The sequence below is a fragment of the Tachysurus vachellii genome, chromosome 18, assembly GCF_030014155.1.
Source record: "Tachysurus vachellii isolate PV-2020 chromosome 18, HZAU_Pvac_v1, whole genome shotgun sequence".
In the NCBI taxonomy this organism is placed as follows: domain Eukaryota; kingdom Metazoa; phylum Chordata; class Actinopteri; order Siluriformes; family Bagridae; genus Tachysurus; species Tachysurus vachellii.
The window spans coordinates 21,390,002-21,410,001 of NC_083477.1; the positions used below are offsets into that span (position 1 = coordinate 21,390,002).

Sequence of the window (20,000 nt, forward strand, 5' to 3'; positions counted from 1 at the left end):
GTCAATAAAACCAGGCTATTTATGGCTTTACTGATACTAGTAAAATTGATCAGGCTTTATTATTAACAGACTGGTAGTAAATTAAACAGTCTACTAAACTCTACAGTCCAAAAGTTAGCACTGAGGGTAAGAAAAAAAATGTAAATAACAGGAAATGTAAATCAGTGTCGAATTCAGTTCGGCTTTTTTCAGTTCCTGCGGTGACGATAACAACAAACAACAACATTTAGAGTCCTGGATTGTAAACTCCACACCTTTCACCAGTCCACACCGGTACGACCGCACAGTTTAAGGAAGCACAAGTTGTTTATTTTACTAGAGCTGCACATCCTGAATGTCTGATTCCTTTTAAACCACAGCGGTCTGACTACAATAAGAAGTTGTGCATTAGTACTGAACAAATCTCACAGTCCAGAACTCAACAGCGTCAGAAGCTCCGTGTCTTCTTCATTTAGTTCAGCTGGATAACCAGTGGCTCAGATTTCTAGCAGCGCTTTATCTCTGAGGAATTTGGGAAGCTGTAATTTTCAGTTCCAGGCTGCTGAGCAGAAACATTTTAACCCGAGAGACAGAATCCGAGCGTAGAGATCATTAATTCAGGGTTAAAGGTCATGAGTTTCTACGTTACTTCAGGAATGTGTTTGGCTAAACGGCTAAAACGCGGCATGCGTCGTGTCGTGTTACTTTCTAATTGCTTGTACGTAAAAAGGATAGAAAATGTCTGTTAGTCCTTTCAGACTCAGCATCAGTGAGCAGGACATTGAGGACTACACCAGCTCCGAGGCGATGACGAGGGCGGCTTTGAGGTCCTCAGAATCTTCAGAATGTACCGCTGCTGTCTGGTCCTCAGGGAGGTTTCACCAAGTGGATACCAAGTACACCAAGACATACTAGCAAAGCTGGACTGGACACAGCAAACCGAGGAGCGAGGTCAAGTGGGAGTCACTGGTGGACCCCAGAAGGTGCTGATGCCACCACAGAACATCATGTTGAGTCTTATCATAGTCATGATCATATGGACTCAGCAGTCACCCTTCAAGAACCTTCAAAAGTTAACGCCGGTGTCTTCATCGAAATCAGACAACAGATCCTGGTGCGCAAAGACTTCCACTTGAAGCTCACGAGGATAACCTGGGCAATTGATTCATAGGTTGTTGTTTTTCTGACTTAATGTGAATGTGTGAATTCACCCATTTAGAAATGTGTCCTAGTAACCAAAGCAAAGTCTGAGAGGATTAATAGCGGGTTTATCTCATACAAAGGGTTATGAGATAACACTGACTGCCCATGAACAGTCCAGGAAGTGTGCCATTTCAGCCAGTCTTCAGGAAGCACGTTATATCTTGTCTGATCTACAGAGATTTATCCACATGGTTTCCACTAGTGATTCATCTTGAAAAAGGAAACTCTCTGTTCTCGTGTTTGTAATCGGCACTAAACATATCTGCGCCCACAGATCTTTCAGAAGGGTTCCTCTGCCATGTCGAGAAGAAAGTGTAGACACCACAGACGTTTCCTTTCTAATCAGAACTTTCGATCAGCAAGAGCTGAAGAACCGAAGAAACTCGTGTCGTGCCGAAGAAGACACAGATGATTCAGAAACAGAACAGTTAGATGACTGCATGTTAAACTGCGAGAACATCTTCAGAGTGATGGTTTTAAAAGCAACACCTGTGTCTTGCTTGCACTTTGTTAGCATCAAACTCAGGTGACCTCAAAGAAATGTTCAGTTTACATGAAGCATTGGTGCGAGATCTTCTGGGTGTAACGTGTGTGTGTGTATAAGGGGCAAAAAGGAAACGCAGACACAAGTGATGTTTTCACTTCAAAAGCCCCGACAGAAAAAAAACCAGAAGTGTCGGCTGTAAGGAAACGTGTAGAATCGAGCATTAAAAATTAACTCTTTCGTTACGGAAATGAAATCTACTCTATATACTATTAGGTATATCTACTGTCTATAAGTTCTAACTTTTTTTTTTTTTTTTTTTTTTTAATATATTTTACAGGTATAAAAGATTACTGCGCTTCCGGTTCTTCCTCAGATGGAAACACGAATATGGAGTGAACCATCAGCGCTGGACAAAAACCGTCTGTGGTATAAATCACAATCACAATCGATTCCTGATTCGGATTCTACACAAACGTCTCTTCTCCTCTGTCTTACGTTCTTTATAGGAGTTCCAAAGAAATAAACCTTCGTCCGAGTTTATGGGGTTAAATGAACAGTTCCCTTTAATTCATCGCTAAACAAGAAGCTATGGTAATGGTTTAAATCTTCCTCTTTATAAACACCAGCGAAGCATTTAAAAGAGGAACATTATAAACCATTACCACGGCGGAGGTGCAGAATTTCTGAGCTGAATATATTTATTTATTTTTCCAATCGAATGGTGTAAAGCGTACAAGTTTGCATCGTACAAATTTGCATCGAGACACGATTTACATGACGAGTGATGAGTCTTTAATACAGCATGTAGTCTTTAATAAACCCAGGTCTGATCCGCATCGTCGTCTGATTTCACATCTGATCTATTTCTCTGTTTCCCAAACGTCAGCTCCGTAAAGCTGCGATCACGAACCGCTAAAACGCCGCCACGGCTAAACTCGTGCTAGCAAAAGGATCAGATATTAAATCATAACATCATAATATTCACATTAATCCTATGTCTTGACGTAGCTTCGTTCTAGAAATAAACACCTCATTACAGTGAAAGTCTAGAAATTAGATTCGTTACCTTCGTACGTGGTTTCTAACGAAAACAACGCAGATATTATAAATATGTCGATAGTTTTTTGATTTAATAAACTTTTGATTTTCCATCATTTTTCTACACGTCGTCTTCTCTCTCTTCCTGCACGACCTTTATAATACAGCAGCGACGCCGAACGTGGAAGTTTTTAAAAAACACGCTGAAAAGGTCTGAAATATTTAACCAAGAAAACGCTGCGAAGAAGAAAAAAACAAAGTTATGTAAACACACTGGAGGTTTTTTGTCCTGGGATTTACCAAAGGAACCGTTTTTCTTTTGTACTTTTTATTTTGTTTATTTTTTTTCTTTAATAAATCAGGATCCTTGTGAAATTGTACACGTTGTTGTTGTTATTATTATTGTTGTTATTATTATTATTATTATTATTATTATTATTATTATTATTATTAGACCGAAAGTAAATGTGGTGATTTAAATCATTTGTGTTTTTTATACAATTTATGTTAGAAAGTAGATAATAAATTCTATTAAACCATTGCATTGTTTTATTCATACACACACACACACTCACACACACAGGTCATAAATACATACTTAGGATTTAAGTGTTTATCGAATAATAAGCGTTCTTCATCTCACCCAATAAAACTCCTTTTTGTAAGGTTCTAAATCCTTTGTGTTCTTTAACGGTTTATTAGATACGTAACGGTTCCAGAATCCAGAACCTTTTTTTTTTTTTCTGATAAAGTCTCACTCTTCGGGTTCTACATCCTTCAAGTCGTCTTTGCAGTAAATCCAGGTTCTTCACAGGTTCTTTAAATAAGTGCTTTCATGTATTCAAGCACCTGTGTGTGTTTATCCAGTAAAACTTTTTCCCCCAAGGTGTGTATCAGCTGGTAAGCGCTTGTGGAAACTTTCTCTGATGGGAAAACATCTCTAAGGGTTCTCTTAAGGGTTCACTGGATTTTTTTTTATTATTTGTATTTTTCCAGGCGCTTGTAGCGGAAGTTAAACACCGTTGTAGGGACGCAGTAAAAACGTACTGATGATTTTTTATTTAACACATGAGACAAATGACACTTTATTTTGTTAATACGAGTTTGTTGGGGATTTCCACAAATTCACTGTTGTCTGAAATGAGTTCACAAATTTCTTGCAGAATTGAAAGTCACTACACGAGTCTTTAAGAATGAGAGCCGCAGCTGTAACGGCTTTATATCGTAGAATCCTTTATGTTTTTTAATAGTTTATGTTCTCTGTTTATGATTAAAATGAATAACGATTTCAGAATTGTTTGAGAAAGTTTATTTTAGAAAGTCTAAACGAGTGTGTTTTCTTTTCTGCAGCTTGATTTGTAGTTTGTGTGAACGGTGCTGGTCGTTCAGCTCGGCTTCATACGCAGCTGATCTCGGATCAGATTTGTGGCTCCGTGATTTTATACACTGCATCATTGTGATGGAAACAAACTTCTCTCTTCTCCCTTACATCCGATTTATAGTCTGAAAAAAAAAAAAAAAAGTGAAGTGAGATCGAGCCGTCCTCTTCGGCGTATATGCCTGTTTCTGTGATTTGGGAAAAGGACATGTGAAACTGACTGAGCATTGAAGGCTGGAGAATCTTCGATGCTTTGGTGCAAATTGCTTTTCAGCTGATCCTCCAACCCAACAGTCTGGATGTTTGGAGAAGGTCCTGGATGCCTCATGGGAATCCTATGAAGAGCTCCACCGATGGTCTCGTGGAATCATGGTGCCTTTTAAAGAGGTTCTTTCTGAAGTGAGGAAGGTCCTGCAGGAGGAGAATCTCCTTCCTTCACTTCTTGCCCAGCTTGTGGAGGCTCAGATCTTCTCAGCTCAGTACTACCAGACCTTTATTTCGGAGAATCTCTGCGATGTGGATGTAGATGAAATGGCCAGGAGACTCGCGCTCCCTGTTTGGGAGAAATGGGATGCCAGTAAAGTAATCCTCTCCTCAGTGCTCATGGAGAATGAGCCAGAGAACCATGGTATGATCTTTTTTCCCAATGGATCGTGTTCTGCATTATTATTATTAGTAGTAGTAGTAGTATTTGTAGTAATAGTAATCAGGCCTTTAGAGTTAGCATGTTTCCTGGAAATCTGTATATTCAGAGAAATCACCAATGCCAAAAATAAACCTCTGGTAAAAATGTGGCACTGCAGTCAAAAGGAAACGTTTTTCTTCTAGACGCTGTTGAAATATTTAACTCTGGTACAGAGCCAAGCCTGGCAAAGCTCATACACATTCCTGCCAGGCAGGTTTTATTCTCAATGCCATAGTAATCCTTTATTATTAGTGATGTCATTGTTTTATTTTCACACTTCACTCGTACATTTAACTACATTTCACACTTTACTCGTACATTAGATCGTCGTAACACTTACACTTGTCTAAGCAGCTTAAATCCGTGCGGGGAAAACACCAGACACTCCATTAGTAAGTGGTGATGTTATCATGGGCACTGGCACAAGTCAGGAAGTGCCAGCTTTAGCCACGGTGTTTTGTGTAGGGTTGTAATAGTGATACAGCTGGCATTTATACTCTAAAGCCAAAAATAAATAAATAAATAATGGCATGGGCATTTTTTACAATATTTTTGGAAAATCACACGGATTATGTTAAGATGAGTGGCTTATGTGCTAAGATAGACAGGTAAACACAGGAGCCACAAGCAGGGAGATTAGATGGGACAGAACAGTATATAAGTAAACAGTAAAGAAGCAAAAGTATGTGCACCTCGTCCATCACAAACACATGTTGTGGAGGTGAATGATGGAGTGTAAGAACTCGTGTCCGTCCTGCACAGAGCCATGACTCAAACACCCTCAACATCCCAACCTCAGTGTCTGATCTCATTAATGCTCCAGATTAATATGTTACGCACAGATAGGAAGCCTATTAGGTGTCTGTAGTGTGAATGTAAAGGATTTCTGTATATGCGTATTTATCATTTCTATATACATGACGCATATGACTGATACCGTTACTATAATTAATAGATGTTAATAAGTGAATGAAACCAACATGATATGTATGTTAGTGTTGAACCTGCCCGTGTCCCTCCATGCTGCACGCCACAGTGCGCCAATTTAGACGCCTAAATGTGAAAGTAAAACCAAACCAAGCCAAATTGCGCACCACAGAACTCAGCACTTCAGCCCTACAGGCACAGAGACACCACTTCTCTTCAGATCTACGCATAAAACCATCAAACTGAAACATGGCTTTTGCAGTATAACATGGAGTCGCGCACTGAAACAGGTAGAATATTAAAATTCACTCTGCGTAAAAGACCTGGAACAAAATTAGAACTTTTTTTTTATTTTTATTTATTTATTTTTTTTTTAAATATTAATTTTTTTTTTACGCATGATTTGTATAAGGGTGTTTGTTTTATAGTCTGCTATGTGATTTCGCTTTTTGATCAAATGTGCTTCTTTCTTCCACTGCTGCAAACAACACTGCTTTGTGTTACTGTATATTTGGGACTCGACGGGGTCCGAAAGCGCGGTTTAGACGCGTTGCGTTGCGCACGCTATTAAAGTCGTATTAAAGTCGCTGTGCTCATGCATAACGTTCTGTTTTATTTGATGCAGAACTTTTTTGATGCAGAATATTCTGTGTATTATTTAAAGTACAATGGTGCCATTCAGGGCGAGGAGGATGAGGAGGAGGAAGAGCATAGTGATGTAACATGCTTTGATTTTTAAAAGAAAGAAATATGTTCTTCAGTCAGGAAAACTTTTAACCTCCGTTTATTCAGTTGAAAGCAAAACAGGTTTATTGTGCTAGTTTACTGTGAAAGCTTTCATTTTCGGCTGGATTTGGATACTGTGGAGGCTGATTGCGCTTCTAAGGGGTTTTGGATTATAAATGTGCACAGTGAGTTCTAAAAGAGGAGTTAAGATAAAAAAAAGGGCGCGCATTGCTTCAAATAAAGGGTTTGTTTTGGATTAATTGCGTCTTTAACGGGTTCCTTGGACAGTTAGGGGTCACGTTGTGGAATAATTCAGACTGTTAACAAGACAAGGTGCATCCTTAAGGCCGTCTTTGGATAGGTAAGGGGTTAGGGGGTCTACAATGCACCTTTGGAGGGTTGTTCGGATTGTGAAAGCACACGTTGTGGAGATCTTTGGATAGACAAACTGTGTATTTTAAAGGGTTCCTGGAATAGTTAGGGGGTATATTGCATCTGTAAGGGTTTCTGCAGACAGTAAAAGGGCACATTGCTTTCTTAAACAGGTTTCTTTATTATTTAGGGGGTTTATTGTGTCTTTAAGGGTTAATTTGTATAATTAAGAGGCACATTGCTTTTTTCCAGGGTTTCCTTAAATAATTAGGGGGTATATTGAAATGTTTAAGGTGTTCTTTGGATAGTGAAAGGACACGATGCAAAGATCAAACCTTTAATAGATTCTTTAGCTGGTTTTGTGGAAGTTTTGAGAGACGTAAAGTATAAAGTTCACCTTTAACATTAACATTGTGGAGTTCTTTGGATAGTTACAGGAGACATCACATCTTTAGAGATGTTCGTTATGGTTATTTTTTGGTGGTTTCTGTATAACATGGATCTGCACTCTAAAACGAGTAATCTTTTATTTTTATATTACATAAAGCTTTATAATAATAACTCACGGTGCTATAAACAAGGAGAATAAATGTACTTTAGTGATGTTTGTGGATGTTTAATCAAAGTGGGAAAGAAGCCGCTCAGTAATATTTTGTCAGTAATATTAAAGCTAGGAGTCTGTTGTTGTTACTTAAAGGACACTTTGATGCCTAAAGGCTTTTCCTGTCTCCTGAGTTTTATGATGTCACAACTGAGCTAATATATTAATTCTGATTCGTAACAATATTTACTGCATCGCTTCAAATAAACAAACCACAAACCTATAAGCAATGTTAGTAAATGAACAGTCCTTTCCTTTAACTAGGCAACATTTATTCTGTTCCAAAAAGAAATTCCAGATAATTTAGCTTTAGTCCAATGAAAGCTTGTTCGTCTCACGCTGATGCCACTGAACCTGAATGTCTGTGTCTCAAAGAACCTGCAGACATCATGACTAATGTGGATCATGGGGAAACCCCTCCTGGTAAGGGTGTGTGTGTGTGTACAGTATGTGTTTGTGTGTGTGTGTGTGTTTGTGTATGTGTTTGTGTACAGTATGTGGTGTTTGTGTATGTTGTGTTTGTGTATGTGTTTGTTTGTGTATGTGTGTGTGTGCGTGTGTGTGTTTGTATATGTTTGTTTGTATACGTGTTTGTGTGTGTATATGTGTGTGTTTGTGTGTGCATGTGTGCGTGTTTGTGTGTGTGTTTGTATACAGTACGTGTTTTTGTGTGAGTGTGTATATATGTTTGTGTGTTTGTGCGTGTGTGTGTTTGTGTGTATGTTTGTGTGTGTGTGCGTGCGTGTGTGTTTGTGTGTGTGTATAAGTGTGTGTGTCAGTGTATAAGTGTGTGTATAAGTGTGTGTATAAGTGTGTGTATAAGTGTGTGTGTGTGCACTTATCTGAACATATATCTGAAGCATTATTTGTTTGACTTTATAAACATCAGACCGGTTACTGGACCTCATCGTCTCCACTCCGCTTGAAGAATTTCCATTTGAAGAATTTCTCGGTCAGTTAAACTTCACTCTACACTAAAATGTTGAACATCTACAATTCGGTTGATAGAAATGAAATTTTAACTGCATTTCTGCCTCTTTTTTTTTTTACTATTAATTTCTTTTGTTTACATCAGACACAAGTTACTCAGATGAAGTCTGGGATGCTGTCGCAGGTGAGTGCAGTTTTTTATATCTGTTTGCTTTTCATACTGCACACTAACATTTGTATTTATTGGGTTTTTTTGGTGATTCATTTTCTCTTCATCAGATGGATCAGAAGATAAAGCCACACTGGTATGTGAAGTGTACGACAAGATCTCACCTGCCAGAAAAGTGCACAAAAGGAAGCGTAGAGGTGAACAATACTCAAATTCGCTGATTATTTTTCTTCTTTTGTTTTTTTTCCCCACATTGTTACAAACTGTTGATTTGTATTCTCAGTAGAGGTTGGACGAGGATCAGAGAAAACACCTCGCTCTAAACGCAGCAAAAGAGGCAAGTTAAACCTGTCTAACACGTTAAAGACAAATGCACACTCATTTCATCCTGAAGGGTTAAACGTTTATTTTGCGTGTGGTTTAATTGGTAACCCCCTTTGTTTCCCACTCAGATCTCATCCCTTCATTACCCCCAAAGAGCAGTGAAACGGCCCATGGGTTCAATACAACTGTGCAGGAAGGGGATTTCCACAACAATGACGTGTCCTCACTTATTCATTTCCCATTAACGATAGCCACCACTGCCTCTCTGATGCCATCTGGTGAATATCACCTCTAATGATTTGGTCACGTTTCCAGGTCACGTTTCAGCCGTGTCTTAATGACGTTTATTTCTTTTTTTAAATCCAACTCCTTTAGGTGCGCCAGCAATGCAAATCATACAAACATTCAGTCCTCTTTCTTCTCCAGTCATTAAAAGCATTCTTCCAGTTGGCCACACCTACGTGTTGGGTGAGTCGCGACTTTCGCTATCTCGCCGACTCACTATTTATATTGTCCTTGACCTTCACAATCACTAATGTTTATTTATCTGCCCTCGTAGTTTCACCTCAGTCTCTAACTCCAATGCCAGTACCACAGATCGCCCCTCTGTCACCTCGTAAGTAAAACATATGACTTTCTGGATGAGAGGCTGCTTGTTTGATTCAGTCGTAATGAATCGTTATACAGGAATCAGACATTTTAACATCTGGAGTTTTGTACATTTATCACTGTTTTAATAAACAGTGATAAATGTTGGGGTCACGGTGGCTTAGTGGTTAGCACGTTCGCCTCACACCTCCAGGGTTGGGGGTTCGATTCCCGCCTCCACCTTGTGTGTGTGGAGTTTGCATGTTCTCCCCGTGCCTCGGGGGTTTCCTCCGGGTACTCCGGTTTCCTCCCCCGGTCCAAAGACATGCATGGTAGGTTGATTGGCATCTCTGGAAAATTGTCCGTAGTGTGTGATTGTGTGAGTGAATGAGAGTGTGTGTGTGTGTGTGTGCCCTATGATGGGTTGGCACTCCGTCCAGGGTGTATCCTGCCTTGATGCCCAATGACGCCTGAGATAGGCACAGGCTCCCCGTGACCCGAGGTAGTTCAGATAAGCGGTAGAAAATGAGTGAGTGAGTGAGTGATAAATGTTTTCACGTCAGCATTGAAAACGTATCATTTACATTTACAGCATTTAGCAGATGCCTTTATATCCAGAGCGACTTACATTTTATCTCATTTATATGCAACTGAGGGTTAAGAGCCTTGCTCAAGGGCCCAGCAGTGGCAGCTCGGTGGATGTAGGAATCGAACTCACAACCTTCCGATTGGTAACCCGACACTTTAACCACTAGGCTACCACATCCCTACGTATCAGCTATATAACTGTGAAGTATTATGAGAACTATTTGGGAATACATTCGAATTTGTTTTGATTTGACTCACATTTCCGATAGAATCTCTTTTACTGTATGCAGTTGTTGAATAGGAAGTCAGGGAAGGATAGTGCAGGGGCCATCGCAGGGGTCTGATAGGAACTTTAGAGAATTAAATTTTCCTGGGTGAAAATCCCAGTGAATCAACCATGCAGGAGGCCCAAAATACCTCCAGTGACCAGGGTGCGAAGGGGTTGTCAGGTGAAGGATCAGGAAGAGATATATGCTGAATTTCAGGTCAGGTTTAATACCAGACAACTTCAGGATTGGTTCAGATGAAGTGACACCAGCATTTACATGTTCAGAAGAATGATAGGACTTTTTATATGTGTATTAATTATCAACTGTCCTTCTTGGGCTTCTTCAGTGGACGGTACAGTGGCTCCTTTAGAGCTCAGCATGTTCATCCAACCTGCAAGCTCGTTATCGGACAGTGCGAGTAGGAGTCAATCTCCGTCCCAATCAGCTCCTGTTCCACCCTCAAAAGGTTATTTACTGTTCTTGCCTTTGTTTATATATCAGTACAGTGTATATATACTCAGTATTTCAGTGCCTGGTCACTTCCTGGTTGTTTTTGTAAAACCGTTTCTTTTGTTTTGTCTGATTTTGTTACCTCACAGAAAAATCACCCAAGGAGCATCTTCCTGCAACCCAGGACATCAAGAAGATGCCAGTGATACCGGGTAAGGCCGAATAAAGTTACTAGGTTTATTCCGTGTCCGAACGATCATTTAAAGCTCGTATCTAAACATCTCGTTTTCTTGCACAGAGAATGTTCAAATCTTTATCAAGCGTTTTAAATCACACCTTGGAGAAACCTGCAGCATGATGCAAGAAGGAATGAGCATGGAATCGCACTACATAGACACGCCGCTGGTGCAGAGGAAGCTTATCATCAGGACCGGCAAGAATGCAAACAAATGTTTAGAGAAGGAACTTGTGGTGCTCAGTGACTCAGAGCGGAAGAAAGGTATGATGCACAGGAGCCATGTTTTCCAGAACTGTGGGTCCAACAACAAACACCTAATCACTGTCCTCGGGAAAGCCGGCATGGGAAAAAGCACTTTAATCCAGCGCTTGGCCTTGGACTGGTCCAGCGGTGGCCTTCAACAGTTCCAGTTTATCTTTTTACTAAATTGCAAGGTTCTCAATCTGACTCAGAGCAGCTTCAGTCTGAAGAGTTTGCTTTTTGACTCGTCCACTTGTCCCCGGTGTGACGACTCAGAGGCCGTCTTCAAACACGTCCTCGCCTTTCCAGAGAACGTTCTTGTAGTTTTTGACAGTTTCGATGAATTGAAGGACCTCGAAGGGCTTCTTCAGTCACCTGCTACCTCGCCCACGGACGGAAACTACAGTGTCAGGCAGCTGTTTTCCGGTTTGTTCCAAAAAAGGATCCTGTCAGGTTGCACCGTTTTAATCGTCACCCGACCCAAAGACGTCCTGAACCAGCTTCTGCGTAAAGTAGACCGAATCTTGGAGATATGTTGCTTTTCTCCAAAGGACATAGAAATGTACGTCTCGAACTATTTTGGGGACGAATCAGAGAGAGAGGATACACTAAGAAAAATAAAAAAACAGAAGTACATTTTCAGCTTATGCTCGAACCCTTTGCTGTGTCGCCTTACATGCTGTGTGGCGAAGCATCAGACGAGCGGCGGTTTACCGTCGACTCTTACGGATTTATACCAACGAGTGCTTAGCCAGTGTCTAGAGCTGAACGATGACCTTCAGGGATCCAGACAGGATTTTGTGAAGTTGTGTAACGTGGCATGGGATGGATTTAAGACTCAAAACTCCCTTTTAAACCAAAATCAAAACCAAAACTTACTAGACTACGGTCTCAGCTCTGGGATACTTATGACGCATTCGCTAAATGCAGAACAGAGCAACCGCCAGGTCACTTATTTTGCTAATCTTTTTGTGCAGAACCTTCTAAGTGCTTTGTTTTTGGTGCACTCCAGAGAGTTGAACGATAAAACACTGCTGGCACAGACCACGCTCCACCAACGGAAGAAGAAGTTTCAGGGAGAATGGCAGAATGTGCTTCAGCAGTTCACAATGGGATTACTCTTCCAGAAAAACTCCCCTCCTTGCTGTAGGGTTTTCCAAAACAATACTGACCTCCAGGCAAAAAGGAAAGCAGTGGAAGTCCATCTGGAGAACCTGAAACCGGGCGAGCTGATCCCAAGCAGGTTACTGGAACTGTTTCACTGCGTGTACGAGGCCAAAAATGTCAAACTCGCCAAACTTCTGGTCAAAAACCTTCCTGATAATCTGTCGTTTTGTGGAGCTCAGCTCTCTCCAGTGGACCACCATGTGGTTTGGCATCTTCTCTCACAAACCAAAGGGCTGAAGCGGACGTTCTCCATTGACTTGAGGGACACGTGTGTTCCTCTCGGTGGTCTCAAAGAGCTGGTCGCGCTGGACATCGTGGCATCGTTCCGGTGAGAAATCCATGTTTTTATCTGTATGGTAGTTCTTCTGATCAAAACTCTTTCCGTATGGTTTCTTGAAGCAGAAAAATATTTTAGACACATGTTCTCCCCCCCCACCCCCCCATAGGGCACCTACGATGGACACCATTAACCTGTGGGAGGATCTGCATCGCAGCAGCGATCAACCCAGTTTGAAAAACAGCATCAAAAAGTTTACTATAAATCCTCTGAAGGTGTCGCAGGTGTCTCATGTGGAGGACCTGGTGGTTCTTGTACAAATCCACAACGAGAAGAAGCTGCCGTTATGGTGAGACATCATCGACACTTGAACGAGGAGTGTGTGTGTGAGTGTGTTCTGTAGAGCCTCTTAAAGAGCAGCTGTGGACTGTTTAGCAGAATACTACGTCTTCCCAAAGCTGCTTTCATCCAAGCGATAATAATCCTGGACCAACGTTCCAGATCTCCAGCTCTGTTTACTCACACTGCTGACCGACGCGTCCTACAAAACGCTTTCTTTAACCTTCATTGGCTAAATTCCACTTTCTTTGATCTTCCATTGGCGTAAAAGGGTTTTTGTTTTCTGTTCTTTGCTTAAATTGTGTGTTTAATTAAAGGCAAGTGTTCTAAAAGATCCAGTGAACAGAGAGAATGAAACACTTGTGGGTTCCGTTGTAGTGAACGACTCTGTTGTGCTTTCAGCGAGGTCGAGTCGGCTCTGGAAGACGGCGTCCCGGCGGTGAGACAGCTTCACAAGCTGGAGTATGAGTGAGTCCTGCACGTTCTCCAATCACACACACACACACACACAGACAGCACTTCTCATGTTTCCTACTTTGGAAGTCATATGGTATGCGTGTGTCCGCGCGTTTGTGTGTCCCCGCGCCCGTGTGTGTGTGCACATGTGTGTGCGTGCATTTGTGTGCGTGCATTTGTGTGCGTGCCCGTGTGTGTGCGTTTCCGTGTGTGTGTGCGTGCCCGTGTGTGTGTGCGTGCCCGTGTGTGCGTGCGCGTGTGTGTGCGTGCGCGCGCGCGTGTGTGTGTGTATATATATATATATATATATGTAGTGATCAGTGTGGTTTGTTTTCTCTGTGTACTAAAGGCTCGGTCAGCAGCACGGCCCTGAGGTTTTCCTCCAGCTGGTGGAGATCTTACCTGCTCTTCAGTCTCTCCATCACCTGGAGTAAGAGCTCTTCTGCTGTAGTAGAACATTCAGCTGTAGAACATTTCTCATGCTTTCAGAACAAAGTTTAAAAAGGTTCAGTTCAGTTCAGTAAGTAGATCAGTGGTCTTCACTATTTTTTTCATGTGAGCCACACTGATAGGACAAAGTCAATATGAGAGCCACTTTCACCACAAAGTATGGAAAGTTATTCAGTCTTAAATATCTTATCTGCTTAAATACAATGTACAATATTGTAGTACAATAATTACTCGAGTTGCGGATGACGCATGCTCCCCATCAGTTACCTCTTTTGTCACTGTCACATTGCTTTGTTGCTGTTCATTTTGTGCGCGGGATTGTTTGATAAGAAATCGATCCATTTTTTAGTCCGTGTGTGTTCAGTAAACACAAGTTGTTAACTAGCATGAAACACAAACTAGCTTCTGACAGGCCGCCAAAAACTGGCTATTGTGCAGAACGCAGTGTCAGTGACGAGTCAAATAATATATATAAATATATCATTATTTGTAATAGAGCACATTAATATTTCTATGCTTCACTGATTGTTTTTAATGTTATTTAAATGAAAAATAAATTTTAACCACATGATCATATCATAGTATTATTTACTGCCATGAGAGCCGCATATTAAAGCTTGGTGAGCCGCAGGAGGCTCCACGAGCCGCACAATGAGTAACACTGAAGTAGATCATTAGATTAGAAAGAAAAAAGAAAGAAAAAGATATTTATAAAATAAAATAATGTTTAGGCTGAAAGATGTTTAGAAAACTGAAAACAACGGTAGAACGAAAGAAAGCAGAGACGGAGGACAAGAAATAAAGAAACGTATAAATTAAACAGTTTCATCTGTAAACTTGATGCTGGCTTCACGCTTCACTTCGCTTCTCATTCACGCTCTCATCGTTTTTTTCTCTTTCAGTCTGGAGAATAACAAAATGGGAGATGATGAAGCTGAGCAGTTAGCTGGTGTTCTGAGCTCACTGTCGTCTCTGAAGCTGCTGAAGTCAGTCTCTCTCTCTCTCAATCTCTCTCCCTCTCTCTCTCTCTCTCTCTCTCTGAGTCTCTCTCTCTCTCAATCTCTCTCTCTCTGAGTCTCTGTCTCTCTCTCAATCTCTCTCTGTCTTTCTGTCTCTCTCTCCGTCTCTCTCTCTCTCAATCTCTCTCTCTCAATCTCTCTCACTCTCTGTCTCTCTGAGTCTCTGTCTCTCTCTGTCTTTCTGTCTCTCTCCGTCTCTCTCTCTCTCTCCGTCTCTCTCTCTTTCTCTCTCTCTCTGTCTCTCTCTCTCTTTCTCTTTCTCTCTCTCTCTGTCTCTCTCTCTCTTTCTCTCTCTCTCTCTCTATGTCTCTTACATCTTCCTGAAATCACTGATTCATTCTAAAATCTCTCACAACATGAAGTGTAACCTTCAGTTCTTTCCTCCATCATTCCAGTCTTTCTCAGAACTGTATCGGAGACGGTGGAGTGCAGCGACTGTCTGAGACCCTGCCGTCCGCGTCCTCGCTGCAGAGCCTCAGGTACAACCTCCTGTCACGCCCACTTGAACTCCGGCCACACCCACTTTATTATTTTGCATGCTGACTGTAGAGAATGATGCAGTGTTTGTTGTTTATGAATATTTTCACTTTCACCTCCTTCAGTCTGTATGGGAACATGATCGGGGACAGCGGAGCTGAGAGCCTGGCGTCAGTGTTACCGCTCATGACGTCTCTGCTGGACCTGGAGTAAGTGCCCTTAGAGATGAAGGACAATTATACAGAGATGTGACCTTCAGCTGTGACCTTCACTGTCATTCAGGGTCCAGACTCTCACACACACGCACGCACACACACGTACGCACACACACACAAAAACACACACGCACACACACATACACACAAACATACACACGCACACACACACACACACATACATAAACATATACGCACACACAAAAAAAACACACACACACACCCACAAACACATATGCACACATATACACACACGCACACACATAAACACTCTTATTGCTAGTACATTGTATTCTTCTGATCTTAAACTAATAATAATAATAATAATAATAATAATAATAATAATAATAATAATAATAATAATAAACATTATTTTTCTGTCCTCAGTGTAAAGTACAACAAGTTCACAGACGTCGGAGCCAAAAAGCTCGGCGCTGCGTTAAAGAACTCATCGAGTGTGACATCTCTTCAGTAAGTCACCTCTATACACACACACACACACACACTGACGTCAAACTGTAGGTTATTTTTAAATACTGTATTAGCTTCAGATTTCATCTGTATCATCACATCATCACTACTTTAAACACATCCTCGGCCGTAACGATGTCGACGTCTCACAATTAAATGTTTCTTTTTGGTTTTACGCAAAATAATCAATAATCTTCATTCTTGCTTTAATCTTTTTTTTTTTTTTCCTCCAGAATGTGGAACGACTGTATTCCTTTTGGAGTTTTGGAGCATCTTCAGATTCAAGACTGCAGGATAAATTAAGACACTTTGATTCAGCATTAATCTAAAAAACAAACAAAAAAAAGAAATAAATAAGAACAGAAACACTGCTGCTCCTAACCCTCTGTTCTTCAGGTACGCACACTGACTCCACCCCGTCTCCTCGGCAAAGACACTAACGTTCTACGGTGCCTTTTATTTCATCTTGCAATATTTCTCTTTTTTTCTTTTGTTACATGCAAGCTGCTGCAGAATAAATTCATTTTTATATTAAAAAAAAATAAATGAGGTAAGTTGTTATTGTGGTGGTTTTTTTCACTTAATATCAGTTAAAGGGACCTGTGTGTGTGTGTGTGTGCGCACAGTTGGGGGAAAAAACTGTAGAAGAAAAACATCACTGTCAGAGTTCCATAAAGTGAAATTAATTATTTATTAAATATAGATATATTTATATATACATATACAGAATATATATATATATATGTATGTGTCTGAAATCCACCAGTTACAGCGTGTCACAAGCGAACAGCTCGTCAGACTCTTCGGAAGCAGCACAATACTGAGAATATCACGTCAGTCTCGAAGAGGTTTCGCTCACCTCCGTCATCTAATCTACAAAAGGAACGATTCAAAACAAAACAAAACCATGCAGAAGTCATCTGTGGCGTAAAGCATGAACGTGTTAAGTGCTTTATTCATTTCTGTAATGAAAAATGAGATGAATATCAGCTTTAATAACACCTCAGTCTAAACCTAAGCCGGCTCTGTGATTAGAGAGCCGCGTCTGACGTCGATCCGATCCGTTAGTAAATTCCATCCGAAGAGAAGATTTTCACGTCATCTGTTCTCGAGCCTGGACAACCTTATGGATTCTGATTGGTCAGAAGGTGCTGATTAGTTTTCTGTAACAGCAGCTCGATGATATTAATGCGCTCGTTCTAATACGTGGTGAATGGTCACGTTTTCTGTGATCGTGCACGGAAGGAATCTTCAGGCTCAGTGTTTTTAAACAGAAATAAAGATCTAAACTGACATATTTTGACTCACGAGTAACTCGTTTTCTGGATGTTCTACGGCATTAAATGTAACAGTAAATAGACACAGTTATGTTTGTTTGGTGTATAAGGGAAATAAAACACATGGCAACTTTTGGGAAGTAAGAGGAGCTCGTCGGTGATTATTTTACTGTTTACTCGTCTGTATTGTATAGTACTGTATTATTTACTGTCTGTATTGTCTTGTATAGTACAAGCTAAATCTAGAGTATAGTGTTATTTATGTCTGTACTTTTGAGAGTCACAAACAGCTGGAACCAAATTCCTTGTGTGTGTCAACATCAACACACAGCAGCATGAACACACACAATCAGACAGCAGCATGACAGGGACTGCGTTCAGCTCCTTGTTCCTTTAGTTCACACAATCGGGTGCATCATATGTCACTATTATTATAAAGGTCTTATGTTGGCTTACTTTTTTCTGCTGTCTATCTCTGCTATATATTAACCAAGGCACCATTTTCTCAAAGCTACAGCGATCGTCATCATCAACATCACTCCAGTCCTTGGCTGTATTACCCATAATGCCGCCTTCTCACCACAGACCTGACATGTATGGCTCATAGCTCGAGCCATGTTCTGTCCTTACTACCTATTCCAGATATCCCTCAAGCACATCGAACTCCGTGTCCGTCTCGTACGGGACGGATGCCGGGTCCGAGAGGACGCCCAGATCCACCAAAGCTTGGTCCATGTCCTCGGGCAGGAACACGATCCCCACATTCAGCACTATGTACTCCATCAGAAAGGCGTAGTAGAGGATGAGGACGTTCACAAAGAAGAGGCCGAGATAAAACATATAGGGAAGGACGTCGATTAAAGACTCCACAGAATCCAATCGTAAATAGACGGAGTGTGGCATAGAATCTCACACATGTGATCTTGTCTTATGGGTCGAATCCTGCAGCCATGTGGAAGAGCTTTAGATGATGATGAATATGAGGTGCAGGACCACGTGCGCCTCCTTCTGGTGCATCGCTGTAATGACGGGAGGTTTTTATTGAATCCTGTGCAGTTTTCCTCGTTCTGACATGTGCAGTGCAGAAGGAACAGAACATCTGCTGAGTCTCCAGTTTATTACAGAAGAGCTTCAGTTTTCAGTCTCACTCCATTTCCTGCACCAATAAACTCGGTGTTGAATAAAACATCACATTAATATACATGTTTTTAAACCTGGTCTTTCCAGACGTGCTCTTGCTGAACGCCAGGTGTTTATAATCGCGGTATCAGTCACCACTTTGTCCCGAAATCTAGTTTAACAGAAATAAAGGTTAGAATCGAGACAATTTGACAATCGGCGTCAACTAAGAAAAACAAAAACACAAGTCGCCTTCGTATGACGTCGATACGTCTCATCTGACCCTTTATTTAACTGATACTCTGGTAGTTGTAGTCCGTAAATGGCAGATATTCACTTTGACTGCCGACGCCTGTGTTTGTAATTAAACTACAAATACCATGGCTACGGCTGACGTCATAGAATGGGCGTTACACGTTCTCACGCGCAGCGGTTCAATCCCAAATCCCCTAGTACCGAGCTCTAGTGCACTAGACTCGCCTGCTAACCCCACGATGTCGCACCCTAGGTAGTGCGCGTAGTTAGGGCTTTAAGGCGGAATTCGGACTGAACCCTTTCTTGTCAGTGTCCTAGTTAGCGTTAGCGATGTTTTCTCTTTCGCTACAGCCGTAATGGATTATTTTCGTCAGGTCGAGTAAATAAAAGGAGGTTTGAGGATTAAAGAAGGCCGTCAGTATGTTCGGCCGGTCCAGGGGCTGGGTGGGAGGGCAGGGGAAGGTTAAAAACATCCACTCTCTGGATCATCTGAAGTGAGTAACGAGCTGTAGCTTAGCATAGATAGATAACCTGCGCGAGCTCTAAACTGCTCCTTATCTGACTTTAGTGTTTATTTATTACTTTAAGCTTTAAATATTACTTTCTATTTGCTCCTCATTCAGCAGCTTGATTTGCTCCATGTTGGCTAAAGTAAACATTCACGTCCAATAACACCGAAGTGGCTATAAATCCGATCTGTCTTTATTAAATTGTAAATATATGTAAATTTATGCATAAATTGTGCATAATATATGCAGACGTGATCACGTGACCTTCGTTAGGCGCTGCAGGACATCTGCAACATGAGCAGATGAGTCTGTTAAATCCAACACGATCATGACTTGGTTTAGTATTTTACACTTAACACAAGTCAACGTGACCCTGTCGTCTGCTTGCTGTAATGTTAATTGTGAAGCTTTATTTTATTTATTTGAATTTTTAAACTTTTAAAGGTGAAGAGTTACATGTGTAAAATGCACCCACTTGGTCCTGTGACAGTTTGTTCCTCATCATGTTGTGTTGGTTTGTTTGTTTCAGGTACATGTATCACGTCCTGACCAAGAACACGACTGTGACCGATCACAACCGGAACCTTCTCGTCGAAACCATTCGCTCCATCACAGAGATCCTCATCTGGGGCGATCAGAATGACAGCTCGGTGTTTGAGTGCGTTTTTTACCTCCTTATACTTTTCTGTGAGTTGTGAGAGTTTAAGACTTATTCTCTCTCTCTCTCTCTCTCTCTCTCTCTCTCTCTCTCTCTCTCTCTCTCTCTCCGTTTCTCTT

General features: G+C 41.1%; 4 protein-coding genes across 9 annotated transcripts in view; 3 read left to right on the plus strand and 1 right to left on the minus strand.

The window, feature by feature from the left end:
• Positions 1-3,087, plus strand: part of nubp1 (nucleotide binding protein 1 (MinD homolog, E. coli)) — a 25,704-nt gene extending 22,617 nt beyond the window's left edge. The window contains exon 11 of the mRNA XM_060892193.1: positions 2,007-3,087. Within this exon, the coding sequence (XP_060748176.1) occupies positions 2,007-2,065 (59 nt within the window). The 3' untranslated portion in view covers positions 2,066-3,087. The remainder of the gene's footprint in view (positions 1-2,006) is intronic.
• A 1,218-nt stretch (positions 3,088-4,305) lies between these two features.
• Positions 4,306-16,613, plus strand: ciita (class II, major histocompatibility complex, transactivator). Of its 3 annotated transcripts, none has more exons than XM_060892164.1 (20): positions 4,306-4,713; positions 7,772-7,819; positions 8,286-8,348; positions 8,472-8,510; positions 8,606-8,692; positions 8,779-8,832; positions 8,948-9,097; positions 9,195-9,287; positions 9,379-9,435; positions 10,611-10,730; positions 10,864-10,926; positions 11,013-12,687; positions 12,806-12,985; positions 13,378-13,443; positions 13,781-13,861; positions 14,784-14,867; positions 15,296-15,379; positions 15,503-15,586; positions 15,980-16,063; positions 16,297-16,613. In XM_060892164.1, exons 1-20 carry the CDS (start codon positions 4,455-4,457, stop codon positions 16,364-16,366), a joined length of 3,441 nt encoding a protein of 1,146 aa, XP_060748147.1. In that variant the 5' UTR covers positions 4,306-4,454; the 3' UTR covers positions 16,367-16,613. The 3 variants fall into 3 exon arrangements, with proteins under 3 accessions (XP_060748147.1, XP_060748148.1, XP_060748150.1); XM_060892165.1 differs by having other exon boundaries at positions 8,782-8,832; XM_060892167.1 differs by lacking the exon at positions 4,306-4,713 and adding an exon at positions 5,804-5,987.
• Positions 16,614-16,735: 122 nt separating this feature from the next.
• On the minus strand, positions 16,736-18,705 carry dexi (Dexi homolog (mouse)). Its single transcript, XM_060892198.1, has one exon. It carries the CDS (start codon positions 18,241-18,243, stop codon positions 17,974-17,976), a length of 270 nt encoding a protein of 89 aa, XP_060748181.1. The 5' UTR covers positions 18,244-18,705; the 3' UTR covers positions 16,736-17,973.
• A 311-nt stretch (positions 18,706-19,016) lies between these two features.
• Positions 19,017-20,000, plus strand: part of clec16a (C-type lectin domain containing 16A) — a 46,184-nt gene continuing 45,200 nt past the window's right edge. For 3 of the 4 annotated variants that reach the window (XR_009649883.1, XM_060892170.1, XM_060892172.1), the window contains exons 1-2: positions 19,018-19,208; positions 19,753-19,881. Coding sequence is in view for 3 of the 4 variants with exons in the window: in XM_060892170.1 (XP_060748153.1) it covers positions 19,135-19,208; positions 19,753-19,881 (203 nt within the window). In the remaining variant the exon portion in view is untranslated. Of the gene's footprint in view, positions 19,209-19,752; positions 19,882-20,000 lie in introns of all 4 variants that reach the window. The other variant, XM_060892171.1, reaches the window with a different exon arrangement.

Coding starts and splice junctions, on each gene's coding strand:
- ciita (XM_060892164.1), top strand. CDS start 4,455: ATGGTGCCTTTTAAAGAGGTTCTTTCTGAAGTGAGGAAGGTCCTGCAG. Junction 8,349..8,471: donor TCCATTTGAAGAATTTCTCG/GTCAGTTAAACT, acceptor TGTTTACATCAG/ACACAAGTTACTCAGATGAA. Junction 16,064..16,296: donor TCGAGTGTGACATCTCTTCA/GTAAGTCACCTC, acceptor TTTTTCCTCCAG/AATGTGGAACGACTGTATTC.
- dexi (XM_060892198.1), bottom strand. CDS start 18,243: ATGCCACACTCCGTCTATTTACGATTGGATTCTGTGGAGTCTTTAATC.